At 53.9% G+C, this 14,345-nt stretch overlaps 1 protein-coding gene across 3 annotated transcripts in view; it reads left to right on the forward strand.

Moving 5' to 3' along the window:
• Positions 1–7,608: 7,608 nt before the first annotated feature.
• Positions 7,609–14,345, forward strand: part of UNC5A (unc-5 netrin receptor A) — a 58,752-nt gene continuing 52,015 nt past the window's right edge. For all 3 annotated transcript variants that reach the window (XM_036225016.1, XM_016158305.2, XM_016158306.2), the window contains exon 1: positions 7,609–7,710. In XM_036225016.1, coding sequence (XP_036080909.1) covers positions 7,641–7,710 — 70 coding nt within the window. In that variant the 5' untranslated portion in view covers positions 7,609–7,640. The remainder of the gene's footprint in view (positions 7,711–14,345) is intronic.

Here is a 14,345-nt window from a genome sequence, read left to right on the forward strand (position 1 = left end):
GACCATGTGGTGCCTCTGTTCTCAAGAAGCATGAGGCCAGAGATGTCATAGTCGCGAGAAGCGCGGAGGCCCTGGTAAAGGGGGTTTTATATATTTATTTATTTAAAAGCTTATTAAAACCCACACCTAGTCTCCTCTTCACTAATGCAGTGTTGTTGGAGCCTCCTGATGTCTGTGTGGGAGGGTGAAGATGGGAGCGTGTGTATCTGCATATGCGTGAGAGAGAAGCCTTTCCATGCGTTTGTATGTAGAATGCACCGATGTGTGTGAGCCTGCGTGCGTGTGTGTCCGGGTGTGGAGTGTGAGGTGTGCATTATGAGCATGCTTAAGACCTTTCAATCTTGAGCAGCGTTTCTCAACCTATTTTTCACTATTGCCTCCATAAGGAGCCTAGTAGACATTTTTTCCCTAATCGCCCCCTCTCTGAAATTGTAATACCACAGATACACTGTATATCTGTTTATGCGCTATATATAGACCTGTATTTTATAGAAAGAGTCAGGTTTTTCCACCCACCTCCACCCCCAAGGAACCAATTTTGGCCCCCTTGGGGGCAATACTGCCCTCGTTGAGAATTCATGATGCTCACCAAGAGTTTCCGGCTCCAGGGGCCTGTGACCCCTGACATTACGTGCCGTGATTCCCAGTCTCTCTCTCTCTCGAGACCAGTTGAAACCCTCTGAAATGCAGATTCATGGTCCCCATCTGGCAATCCCATAGTAGGTTTTGGAAGGAGTCCAGAAATCTGGGTTCTAGTAAGCTCCCAGGGGCTTCTGATGCCCTGGTTGAGAAAGGACTCTGGGGCTGAAGGGAGTTTAGAACAATCAGGGACCATTTTATCTGAGAGGAGAGGGTCTATCTGGAGACCCCTACACCCAGTCCTAGAGAACCTGGAATCAATCCACAAGGCCTGGGGCCCTGGCCATCAAGCCTCCCTACATTAGAGCTGCCCCAGGGCTCCCTAGGGGGAGGCTGGCAGCTGGACCAGAACAGCTCCCACTGACCAAGATTTCAAGAAGACATGATGAAGAGTGTGTCCCCAAGACCAGGACCATGCAGCTGGGGTCTGGAACAAACACTGACCCAGGTGTCTGCAGTCCCATTTTCTATCTGTTCAATAGAGCCACAGATGCCTCCACACTGGCCTGGGCCTCCCTTCTGGGAGCCCAATTTTCCCACAGTCCCAGGGACTCAGTATGCCAGGCACTGGGAGAGGAGGCAGCTTACCTTGCCCTGCCCACAAGACCAGCCCTGGGATTGGAATGGGAGCTCCAAGTTGTCGGGGTTTGGAACCCATCTGGGCGTTGCCAAGGAGCTGGTAGCAAAATTAATCAAAAACAGAGACTCTCCCCATGCAACCTTGCTTTTGGTGGGTACAAAAGAAAAGCCCTGACTCTTTGGCAGACTGGACCAGGGCCAAGCCTCAGCCCTAGGTGTTCTAGTGATCAGAACACAGGGGACTGATTGACACGCTGTGGGCGGTGGTTCAGCAAGAGGCTACTATGGGGCAGATGAGAGCCTAGAAGAAGGGAGGGATGAAGGGAGGGGCCATTGTGGTGGCTGAGATGTGGAGTGGGTCGAGGGGTAGAAGCGACTCAGGACATGATGGCAAGAGAGAAGAATATGGGATGAGAGTGGATGGGAGATAGAGATGGAGATGGAAGAAGCCTGGAGAAAGAGCAGGGAGGAGGGGGCAGGACACTGCAATCTGGTGGGGAAACCAGGAAGGCATCCTTCTCCCTCTCTTAAGCTTTTAAAGGCATCAGAGCATCTTGCTAATTGTTCATCTCCCAGAGACGCTAATGAAATTAACTCTGCAAAATGCTCATCAGGTCATCTGCAGAGGGCACAGTGCCAGGCTTCAGCTTGGTCTAATCCCATCCTCCTTCTCCTCCTCAGCTTCTCCTGCCCCTTCTTGATGATTCCCCACCCCTCTTTTTCACGAGGCCCCTCAGCAGGAACACCTCACCTCCAAACCTGCCTGAGAGAACCCAGTGGGGACACTAGAAATGGGGGCTGTGTAGCCAGGGAAACCTGAGTCTGAGATGCTACGGAGCTCATGAAGCTCGAAAGGTTGTCTCTCGATGTGAGTATTTCTGTGTGCCTGTGTTTCTGAGTGTGTGTGTGTGCGTGTGTGTGTGTGTGTGTGTGTGTAATAGCACATATATCATAGGAGCATGTAATCCTAATAAAACCATTTGTTAGACTGAACATTCTTTCAATCACTCAGCAAACATTTCTGAAGAAGCATGTAGGTTTAAATCCTTGTTTTATCCCTTATAAACAGTGTGGCATTAAGCAAGTTATATCCTTACTCTGTGCCTCAGTTTTTGTTTCAATACAATTGGGATAATAGCATCTACTTCATAAAGGGGGTTTGCGAGAATTGGAAGAGATAAACCAAGTAGGGAGCTTTAGTCCTGTGCTGGATGAGGTCTCAAAAAATGCTGGGTGCTGTCCTCAGTCCTGGAGGTGAGGAGCTCTCGGGTGCTGTGCTGAGGCACAGGAGAGACCCAAGCACAAAGTTCTTAAGTAGCATGGGGAAGCATGGAGAATGGGTCTGTGCAGGAAAGAAGTATGGATCTGTGTATGTAAATATATACAGGGAACTTATGTGTTTTTATTGATTGTGTTCAGTTGTAGATGTGCACCTGTGTGAGTTGGGTGTGGGAAGTGCATTTATGTGAAGAGCAGAGATTGCATACTCTGTGTGTGTGTGTGTGTGTGTGTGTGTGTGTGTGACTGTGTGACCGTGTGAGTGCACGCATGTGCTGGATTCAGGGCATGGGGGAGGGGTGTTGGGGTTCTGTGTATGGAAGGGACTGGTCCAGATGCTGCTGAGGGTCCTCTGAAGCAGTTTATTTTTAGTTCTCTTTCCCCTGTTGACCCACCCCCCACATTCTTTTCTTGTATGATGACCTGGTTGTCATTCTCCCTACCTCACAACTAAAAGGACATCTGTATCTTCTCCCACAGGCTCCCCCAATGGATCGAGGCTTGCAAACAACAGGCACTAATAAATGCCTGGGAAAGGCTCTAGAACAGGCATCCAGAAAGGATGATTCTGGATCATTCTTTCAAATGCAAATGAAAGAAACTCAAATGAGCTTAAACAACAAAAGAGCAATTGTATCAGCCCATGTAACTGAAAAACTGGGGCCATATCTGAGAGCTTCAGGTGCAGCTCGATCCAGGTTCTTCAGTGGTGAACCAAGACTCAGCATCTCTCCCTTCTTCAGGCTCTGCTCTTCTCTTCCCGGGCTTAAGACATGTAATCCTGACATCGTGGCAGCTTCAGGATCTCCTTTTTCCTGCTCCAAGTCCAGCAATATAATCAATTCTTTTTTTCCTTAGCTCCAACGAAGGTCTTAGAAATGAGCCTCAGTGGCTTGGCTTGGGTCGTCTGTGCATTCCTGAACAAATCACTGTGCTTCAGGGGATAATAGATGCTGAGTGGCCAGGCCTGAAGCATGTGCCATCCTCTGGAACTGGGGTGAGGTAACTCCACATGAACCTCATGCACTGACAGTGGGGAGGGAAGATCCCTCAAAAAAAAAAAAAAAAAAAGACGGGAAGATGCTGCTTCCAGAAGACAGAGCTGGATGCTGGGCAGTGGGCAGATTTGAATGCTGGACTCAGGGCAAGCAGCATCAAAAGCCAATGTGAGGTCACCAAGAGCAAGTCCTGCCTGCCAAACTAACTTTCTATTTGATTGGGTTATTGGCCTGACAGATCAGGGTGAAGCTGGATGCTCATGAGTCTGGGGTTCTGCAGGTTCTTCCCATTTATTCTGTGGGTGCAGCAGGAGATGTGAGAACAATGGTGTGGTTAGAGGTTTCCCGAGTGGACAAAAGAGAAGCTGACTTATTGCTCTAATGCACTTTGCAACATAGTCTGTCCTTGGTCCTGCCCTCAGCCACCTGTTTAGTAAGGATTTGTTTGAAAGTATATATGACTTCCCCATCTCATCTGGGAATGACAAGAAACTGAAGAAAATAGTAAGTACCCTACCGGAGAGCCTCCACATCCTGAGAAAGCTCCATATGGGAAAAAGAGATTAGATGTCATACAATGGAATAGAATTGGGATGAAATGAATTCTGTACACTTAAATTCAGAAAGCCAGCAACCCAAAGGTAGACGAGAAACATCCAGTTGTTGGCAGCATCTATGGCAAAGGTTTAGGGCAATGTGCCTCAAAGTATGGTCTTCAGACCACTGGCACCAGTAGAAATAGCCAGGGTGGGGGGTATCCGGTAAAAGTACAGATTCTTAGATGCCTCCCAGACATAATATCAGAATAGGGCAGAGCCTGGAGATTTGCATGTTAGCCAGCATCACAGAAGCTTCTGGCACATCTCCAAATCAGTGATGGCCTCCTCACCACAGGCTCTGAGGTCACCCAGTCCAGTGGGCATTAACAGTGCAATGTCATGACCAACCACTGATTGGGACAAGCCCTGGCAGCCCTCCGGATTCTTAAGCAGAATTCAGGCAAAATGTACACTCCCCCATCTCTGAAAAGGCATCCTGCTCTTTTTCCTGACACACCCTGAGTACCCTTGGAAATGGACAGCCAAGCTGAGATCTGCTTGACTAAAAGGAACCGGCATGTGAAGATCTGGCAACAGAGTGTTCCAAGAAGAAAAGCAAATGGGAAGCATTGGATGAGCCTGGGCGCTGGAGAAACAGAAGGGAGGCCAACATGGCCAGGGCAGAGGTAGGCAGGGGCAGGTCATGCTAGGTCTGGAGGCTGTGGTCATCATTTTTCACATATTTCAGCTGCTGCCATAGAGGCATGTGGCAGCATTGCACTTCCTGACCCCCTTGGGTGGGGCTGTGGGGCCAGTTCTGGCCAATGAATTGTGAGTGGCATCGACACATGTCATTACTGATTGCTGATGGGTGTATTTCCAGAGTTCTTTTTCTCTGCCTCACTGCCTTAATGTTCCAGGGAGTGGCTGCTTTGTCCGCCTTGGTCCATGAGTGAGGATGATCTGGAGCAGTAGACCCATGATGTACAAATGAAGAATAAATCTTTGTTGATTTAAGCCACTGAGATATGAGGACTGTTTGCTACCATGACATAACCTAGTCTACACTGACTGCTACATAGACCATTCTATTCTGGCTGGAGAGGGAGGGCCAGAGAAGTAGACACATCAACCAAACTGAACAGAGGAGATTCTTTCCTTTCCTGTACTCCAAACCTTATTCCAAATTCCAATCTCAGAGTAGAAAATGCAGGAGGAGGAAATGTAAGGAGCATGGACATTGAAATTAAACCTCCCAGGTGCCCACCTCAGCTAGCTCTGTAATCATTAAATAAGATTGGCCCTGGGGATAAGGCACTTCGCTTTCCCCAAGGCTCAGTTACCTTGCCTGTATAATGGGGATAATAAAGTTTATGTAACAGGATTGCACGTGAGGATGAAAGCAAATTATAAATGTTGGCAAGGATATAGCAGAGTCTAGCACACACCATTAAGATATCCCGTATTCCAGCCCCCAATACTAGTCCTTCATCCTCAGCCACCTCCTTCCAGTGCCCAAACCCCAATTCCTAATCATTTCACCCATCCCAGGAGCCCCCCAGTGCGGGTCCTGCTACTTTTTCACCTCACTTATCCACCTCTTCTGTGGGAACAGGTTGATGCCTGGTGTCAGAGGGAGAAGCCTGGGCACACACTGCTCACGCTAAGACATACACAGACACGCACGTGCACACGCGCACGCACACACACACACACACACACTACAGTTGGATAGACTAGGCCCCCTGACAAGGAACACATGCAAGCAACCTCCAAAGCAGAGTTCAAAACCAGAAGCTGGTGGATATTTGTGGACATTTTTATCTGCGCTCTCATGAGGTTTAAATTTTTTTATTTTTTAATAAAAGATTTTAAATCAGTAGATTTCACAAGCAATGGTTTCTATTGACATCTGTGTAAAATTGGAAGATATGGCCAATACTGGGCCCCAATTCCACCCCTCCCCCAACTGGAACCTGTAGAAGAGTCAGCCGTCCTTGTAGTTGTGACCCTATGCCCAGTCCCCAGCACCTGCGTTGCCTCTTTGGCGCGGAAGCCCAGCATCTGCAGATGTGCATCTGGACACTGGCTGATGTTTTTGTGTTTTGTTTTCATAGTATAGTTAAAAGGAAAGCAAAAACATTTCTCATAACCCCTCTCTATCAAAAGTAGGAAACAAAAGACCAAGAGAGGGCCTCGTGTTTCAAGAATTATAGAAGAGCTCATATTTCTTTGTGGAAGCGAAGTCCATTCTTAAATCGCCCAGTGTGCAGCATCAAGGTATATTATGGTCTGGCTACTGTAGGTGGTTTAGTTTGCGACCTTGCCCTCTCCCTTTTCATACCCCTCCCGCCCCAGCGTAGGAACCTCTCTTTTTCTGACCACTCGCCTGGTGCACACGGTGCGCGTTTGTCATTTCCTTTCTCCTTCAAGGCAACCCTCTGTTTATTTTAACCCAATTAAGGAATGGGGGTGGGGAACAGGAGACTTCAGCAGCAGTCATTGCTGGAGGTTCCGAGAGACGTCGTGACTTGCCCAAGGTCATAGAGCTAGGAGGTGGAGGCGCCTAGACCCTACCCGAGGTCACTCTAGTTCCCAAAGCCCAGGTAGCTCCTTCACGCCCGCGTCTCCGGCTTCGTGAGCGCTCGATGCGCAAACACCGCGCACCCAGTCTGATATGCTGCGCCCTGGGGTTGTTTTCCTCAGACGAATGGCGCCGCGGGGTTAGGGAGACCTGGGGCCACTCTGGGGTCCACCAGGCTACGTGCTTGGGACTGCGTGTGGCCCAGAATTGGGCCTTCCAGAGCACCTCTGCGGGGCGGCGGGGGCCCGGGCGCTCTCCCGCAGTCCCCTGTTCAAGCCGCGGGCTGGTGGCGTACCGCGGCGCACTGTCGGCCTCCTAGCGCGGCCAGGAGGCGGAGAGTTGGGCGGGGGCGAGGGGAACAGGTCGAGGCAGAAGATTGAAGCCGAACAGGCCGGGCACCCCTGCCTCGGGCCGCTCTCTGCAGGCTGGCACCAAGCCGAGGTCGCCGCAGCCCTGGACCCCTCCCGGGCCACCTGTGCGCAGGCTGGCTGGCCCGGGAGAGCCCAGATCCGAGAACAAATCCACTCCGGGTTTCAGACTCCTGGCCCGGTCCCTGGAGACAGCGCGGGGGGGTGGGAAGCCTCCCCGCCCACCACCCCAGCCCCTCCTCGGGGGAGCCTCGAGCATTGCCGGGAGGGATCCCCGAAGCTGGGGGTGGCCCGCCCGCGTGCAGCGGGGCGGCCCGGCCCCTCCTTCCCTCCCCCGCCCAGCCCTGCCATTGCCCCGCTCCGTTGCTCCAGTCCGGGTTTTGCGGCGCCCGCCGGCCCGCTCCCCGGCTGCGGGATCCGCGCGGCGGCTGGCTCGGTGCGCGGCGCGGCTGGCGCTGCGCTCCGCCCCGGCTGCATTGCTGTGCTCCCGGTGCCCAGGGGAGCCACGCGCCGCGTGCACCCCGCAGCCGCCCGCCCGGAGGCAGCGCAGTCCGCTGGCATGGGCCCCGAGGGCGCCCCGGGCTGGGGCTCTGGGCTGAGGCGCTAAAAGCTGCCCTCCCGCCCGCGGGGCCCCGCGCCCGGCCCTCCCGCGGCCATGGCCGTCCGGCCCGGCCTGTGGCCAGTGCTCCTGAGCATAGTCCTCACCGCCTGGCTCCGCGGCTCGGGTGAGTCATGCGCACGCTCTGGAGAGCTTGCGGGGTACCGTGCGCGCGAACGCTCGCTGCTCTAGGGAAGGGGAGGGGGTCCCTGACCCACGCTGCCAGACCCAGTTGGGAGCCCCCCGAGGCCAAACTTTGCGAGGTGGGACGTGGGGGGCGCCTCTTGCTGCTGCGCAGCTTCCCCGCGCGCTTCCCCGGAAGCCTGGGTTCTGCCAAGTGCAGGAGCAGCTGTCAGCGCGCGGGGCTAGCTAGTGTAGACGCCCCACGCCTCCGGGCGGGGGAAGTTTGCTGGTTGCCCGGCTCCAGAGTAGGGGGCGGGGGCGGGGTGAATCAATGCCTGAGAGAACTTGACTTTGAGGGTCGTAGATTAGAGGATTTTGACCATATCCCAGTCCCCAGGAAATCGAGGAGGGGGGTTCAGATACCTCTACCCGGTAGCATCTGCCTCAAACAGCTACTCACAGTTCCCAGCTTGGCACCTGGCCTCTGCCCACGTCCAGAACACAGTGTCCTCCTCTGTCCCCGCCACACACGCTCGCACACGTACACACTCAGTCGTGGAGGCGCATACACCAGCCCCCAGCACTTGCAGCCCGCACAGAGAACTGCAGCCCAAAGGCTGGGGCTGGGGCTCCTGGCCTCCCTGGCGCGTGGGGGCCAGAGTTGCGTGCGGTGGATCCACTGCCACTTCCCCTTCTCTCTTTCACGGTAGAACCTTTCTTTCTCCCTTTATGTCCCGCAGACCACCTCAGCCTGCTTGGTAACTCAGCCCTCAGCCCACCTCCTTGGGGGAATTGCATCCTTTGTCCGCTCTCTCTGAGCTACCACCCCAGATCTCTGCTCCCCACCCATTCACTTAGCAGAGCTGAACTTATGTGTGTGTGCGGGGGAGGGGTCATTTATGTGATCAAATGGGCACGGGGGGGGGTGCCCTAGCAGTTCTTGATTCTTGCTGCTTCAAGAATCTGGGGGTGCCCCCCAGCCTGGCCAGGTCTTTGTTATTTCCAGGGGTGTCAGGAGGGAGCGTTGGGGTTCCTGAGATGTGAAGCCAGACTGATCAGATCAATGAGTGAGTGCTCAGAGACCAGCAGGACGAATGAGGCTGACAGCTGTTTTCTTAAAGGGTCTCTGCATAGCTCATCCTGCACCCACTGCTTCTTGGCCACCCTCCCATCCTGTCCCCTCGGTCCTCCCTCTACCCCATCCCATCCACTCTATCTCCCTTCTACATCACCCTGTCATCCCCCCAAAACCTCACTATGACAAACCCTTCTCTCCCATGACCTCCCATTCTAATCCTGAGCTGGGAGGCTGTACTGCTGTGGGTGTGTGTTCATATTGCACACATGTGTGTGTCAAGAGTGTGTGTGCCACACTCCAGGGGTGAGGGTTGCACCACTGACCATGGTGAACTAGGGAGATACATGTTCCTCACCCAGGGGAGGTGTTGCCAGATACTGAGTAGGCGACAGGGAAGGTTTACTGAGTTGAATGTGTGAGAGGTCTGGGTGGTCATGTCTGCATGTTGCCCGTGGGAGCACGTGTGAGGGCTATGGGTTGGCATGTGTGCCCTAGTGACGATGGGGCCTGGCAGTGCATGCAGCACTCGTATGTGTGTGGCTTGCCACACATGTGTGACGGTTTTGAGTAGTTGCACAGGTGAGCATGTATAGATAAGAAGGTGATGGATGCTGGTGAGTCAGGGTGCCACAGCCTGGTGGAGGGTGCCGCATGTAAGGAACTACATCCCTGGTTGGTGGGCACCTGTTGGGGCCTGGTCCAAGGTTGTCTAGGTAGCTTAGCAGGTAGGCCCAGGAGCTGCAGGGCTGCCCAGGAGCAGAGTCTACTGCCTCCAGGCATCCACTTGGCCTATGGGAGGAGCTGCTGAAATGCTTGCAGGGTCCTACCTTCTCCCCCCGGGCCCCTTACTGCTGTTCCCCACAGGCTCTGGGCATATGTGCCATGCAGGCTGGCCCTGCGATGACCCCAGCTCCTCCTGCATCATCTATCAGCTCCTCGGCAACAGCAGCCAGTGGGGGGAAAAAATGTATTTGAGAGTGGCTGAGGGAGGGATGGGCAAGCAGGCGGCTGGGGACATGGGGGCCAGCATGACAGCAGCCTCCTGCTGCCCAAGCCAAGTGCCCACTCTGTGTCACACAAAAGCCTCTCTCTTCAGCTCATTCACCCAGTAGGCCCTCCTCTGTGCCTGGTGCTGCTCTAGGCCCCAGACACAGGGACCCCACCTGTCTCACAAGATTTTCCCATTCATACCCAGTCACACAGCTAGCACCTGCCGCCCTGCCCCCACGAGCCACACGCACCTGTCTTCTCCTCACACAGATCTCCACTGTCCCTGGGGGAGGGGCCCATAGGAACCTGGCCCTTCTGAAAGGTGGGGCTGAGGAGCACTGAGCCTTGGCATTGCCTATCCTGACCCCAAAAATTTATCCTGGCGGCCTCTTCCTCAGGCCCTACCCCCATCTTCAGGGCCGGTCATGGACCCCTCTGTCCACCCCCCAACCTCAGACTGGAGCATTTGTTTGGGGGGAGGGTGTCTTAATTCTTTAGAGCTAAGAGATACCCTGTTCTCACTCACTCTACCTTTGAGCTAAGCTTTGGGGGCCCCTTGATGTCCCAAGGAGAGGGCTTGTCTTCTGACTCCCCTTTGCCTGTACTGGGAGGGGCTTCCCTCAGCAGTCCAGGGATTGGCATTGATCCAGGTACCAACCCTCCAACTAAGAGGCACTGTCCTGGTTTCTAGGAGCAGCCAACTTTGGCCTCAGCCAGGGGATAGCTCCTGTCCCCCACACACCGTCCCTTCCTCCTGCCTAGTGCTGCCCTAGACCCCAGACCTGCACAGGCTCAAGCAGTCCCCAACCTTTTTGGCACCAGGGGCTCTTGCTCCTGTGGGACTCTAATGCCTAATGATCTGAGGTAGAGCTGAGGCAGTGTTCCAGTGTTGAGGAATGGCTGCAAATACAGATGAAGCTTCACTAGCTCACTTGCCGCTCATCTCCAGATCTGCAGCCCCAGGGGTTGGGGACTCCCGATCTAGAAGGCAGGAGCTGCCCTAGGCTCCCAGGGAGACCCCTTTCCAGGTGAAGGCTCCAGTGCTGAGCTTGGTTGCCACCTGGAAACACATGTGTCCACGCACGTGCATGCGCAGGCCTGCTCATTACAACCCACCCCTCTCCCGCTGCCCCCTCCCTCCCAGGGGCTCTGCCATCCCCACATTCCCTCAGCCTGGGGCTGGAAACCTTAGCTCTCTCAGCGTTCCCTTCTCCTTCACGCTTCATGTCTAATTTGTCACCAAGTCTTCCAGTTCAGTCCTACATGTGACATTGCTCATGTCCCTCTCCTTTGTCACTCCCCCCAAGTCCCTTTCTCCCTCACCCTTCTCACCTAGACCAATGTCATGGCCACCCCAACCCACCCCCCCTCCTGAGCCTCATCTACTTAGACTAATGTCCCTGGTACCTAGGCTGGAACCCCACTAGAAAGCCTTCTGTGCCTCCCCAGTGCTGCCTCCAACCCTGAGCCCAGGGGCCCTTAGGGACACCCCTGAACCACCATACTTTACTGGGCTGATCTGTTGGGAGGCGGCTGTCTACCCTGGCTCTGCTGCTGGTGGGCTGGGCACCCATACACCCAGATAAGCTGTCTGCCTTCTTAACTGTAACTCCCTAAGCTTACAGAGCCTGGTGCCCCGCCGCCCTGCCAGCCATGCTGCCCCCTATACCACAACATCCTCCGCTCTATCTAGACCATTCTGTTTATCTCAGCCCCTAGCTTTAATCCGGCCCCTTCTAAGAGGCCTCCCCACCTCCTCCCAGGACCCATGCAGGGACTGTGGCACAGTGATGAGCTCTGAGTAGGCTACGGGCCAGAGGTACTGGTTCCTCAGCCCTGGAGAGGCATATGAGGCTTGGGGCAGCTGCCAGAAGCCTCTGGCCTGAGCCGCCTTGTCATTCACTCCAGTGCTTCCCATAATAAGTATTGTCATTGTCTATGGTGCTAGGACCCTGCCTTCAGGCTCCATCATACTCTATGTCATGGCCAGTCAACTGCTTCTGTTTTCTCTTTATTTTCCCCACCTAAGCTTGGTTTTTCTGGCTAGGTAGGGAGGGCTGCTGCAGCTGGGAGAGGGGAGAGAAGTTTGCTCTGCCCCCCTCTCCATTCCCATCTCCAAACACAGACTGCTCTGCTCCTGGGAGGCTAGAAATGGCACCTGTCTGGGGCAGGGATGAGCAAGGTAAGCCCCCACTGCGGGGTAGCTGTGCTCCAGCCTTTCACACAGATGGCAAGCCAGCTCTCATGAAGGTCTGTGTTTGTGAGTTCCTCATGCAGGTTGTATGTCTATGTCTGTTAACTAAGAACCTCCCAGCACCCACAGGCATAGATGTTCCCAGACGGGTGTCTTCTCATGCGAATAATGCCATTCTGGGTCCCAGACCTGAAGACTCAAACCCCTGGAGAGTGGAGCTGAGGGGCACTGAGGCATGGCATCACCCATCTTGACCCAAAAATCTGCCCTGGTGGCCTTTCAGGCCCCACCCCCTCCCCTTAGGGCTGAAGTTGACACCAAGACTTAAGCTGATCTGCTTGGAACTCTTAATTGAAACTGAGCCCCTGGAGAGCCTGCCCCTGGACCCCAACCATCCTTGCCACCCAGATGGGCTCTCAGCTTCCTGTGAGCACTTCTGCCAGCCCACCCTTTCATTACTTTTGTCTCTTCTCATGAGGGTAGTATCGAAGGGTCTGCCTGTCTTTTGGGGAGTCTCAACCCCGCTCTTCAGGTGGAGTAGGAAGGGCAGGGGCTTTGGAGTCAGATGGGCCTGGGTTTCAATCTAGGTCACCTGACAAATAACTTTTACTCCACAGCCTGTTTCACATCTGTTGAATGAGGTCACTTCTCCTTCCTGGGGTTATAGTAATAAGTTGATGGGTAACATAGAGCACCTCAGGGTGGGCTCCAACATGGCGCAAGCATCTATGGCTTGTTTGTCTCCTTGTTCCATTTTCATGGCATTTGAAGGGGCATGAGGTACAGGGTGGAGTCTTAAAGCTGTGTGAGGGCCCAAGCCCAGACAAGAGAGAAGTTCCTTTATGTTATCAGCCTCACTTCTCACTGCTCCAGCCCCAAGCTGGAGCCCATTGCCCCACCCCAATCTGCATACACATACCACCCCCTGCAGAGACTGGGCCCGAATCAGACACAGAATCCTCCAGTGTGCACAGAGCTTTGTTTGGGGTTTCTATGAAGATGATGATTTGAACTCAGCTGTCCTGAAACTTGTGTGCTTATGATCGATCCACCTTGACACTCAGAAGAACATCAGTGTGGGTGGGAGCCCTGTATGGAACTTAATTCTAGTCTTAGCTCTGCCATTTGATTGCTGTGTGATCTTAGACAAATCACTTAACCTCTCTGGGCTGTTTGTTTCTTTGCATACAAACGGATTGGACTTCATGACTCTCTTGGGGTAGAGGCTGGAACCCAAGGAAGCTGCCTTGGGAATCTGGGGTGGACTGTGCACTCAGCAGCAGGTTCCCCCAGGAACTGCTCACACCTGCCCAGCACCTGCTAAAACCACCAACCACCCCAGCAACAGCTGCCTGCTTTGCCTTGGAGCCAGGTGGCTGCTGCAGCAGTGCTGAAGGTGGTTGTGAAGCAGAGATAGGAATTGTGAGACCCTGCACCTAAGCCAGGAAGCAGGGTTTCTGCTTCAGCTGATAAACACCCCTAGTGACAAAAACAGGCCTTCTTAGGGCCCCCAGAATGTCAGAGTGCCAGTGCCTGAGGCCACCCTCTTCTCAGGCACTGATGTCAGATGCCACGAACAGCTTTTGGAGCCAGAACCCCAGGCATATGGAGGAGGTGGTGAGATGGTTGAGTTGGCAGGCTCAGGGGTCTGGATCTGGACCAAGGCTAGGATTAGGGAGAGGCAAAGGAGGTGCCTCGAGTGCAAACTTTAAGTCACAAAAGTGCAGAGTCAGCCCTTGAGAATGAGTGCCTCCTTAAATTTTGTACCCTTGGCAGGCCCGTGTGTCACCCTCTTCCTTGCTGTGGATCCAGTCCTTCCTGCACTTCTTCAGTTTCCCTGTCACTCAGGGACATACCTCACAGGGTAGCTGAACAGACTAGGCAGCCTGACACATATCAATCCTAGTGCACAGTAGGCATTTGATAAATGTTTGCAATTGATGGCGATGGATATGGAAGGGGGCACTATTCTGTGGAGGAGTCAGGGAGTCCTTGGTGCCCTCTTTGTGGGAGAGGGTACAGCTAGGAGTCCAGAAGGGAGGGCAGAGGCCTGAAGGGAGGCCTCTATTTTGGGATGGGTCAGGCCTGACGTCTTTTCTTTGCCCTTTTGATGCCCAGGGGCAGAGCCTATAGAAGGCATAGTGTCCTCCCACTCCCCAGGTGTGGTTGTTGGCTGGCCCATCCTACCCCTATTTGAGATAGGGGACACTCACAAAGATTAGGAAAGACCTGAGTGGCAGCTGATCATCCCGAGTAGGCCACAAAAGGGCAAATTTTAGGTCCTACTCAAGCGAGAGGACGCTGAAGTTCTTGCCTACGAGTTGGTCCATGGCAGAACACAGAGGGCCAGAGCCCTGATGGGTGAGTCAGCCTCCCC

The sequence above is a fragment of the Rousettus aegyptiacus genome, unplaced genomic scaffold, assembly GCF_014176215.1.
Source record: "Rousettus aegyptiacus isolate mRouAeg1 unplaced genomic scaffold, mRouAeg1.p scaffold_m13_p_7, whole genome shotgun sequence".
NCBI lineage: Eukaryota > Metazoa > Chordata > Mammalia > Chiroptera > Pteropodidae > Rousettus > Rousettus aegyptiacus.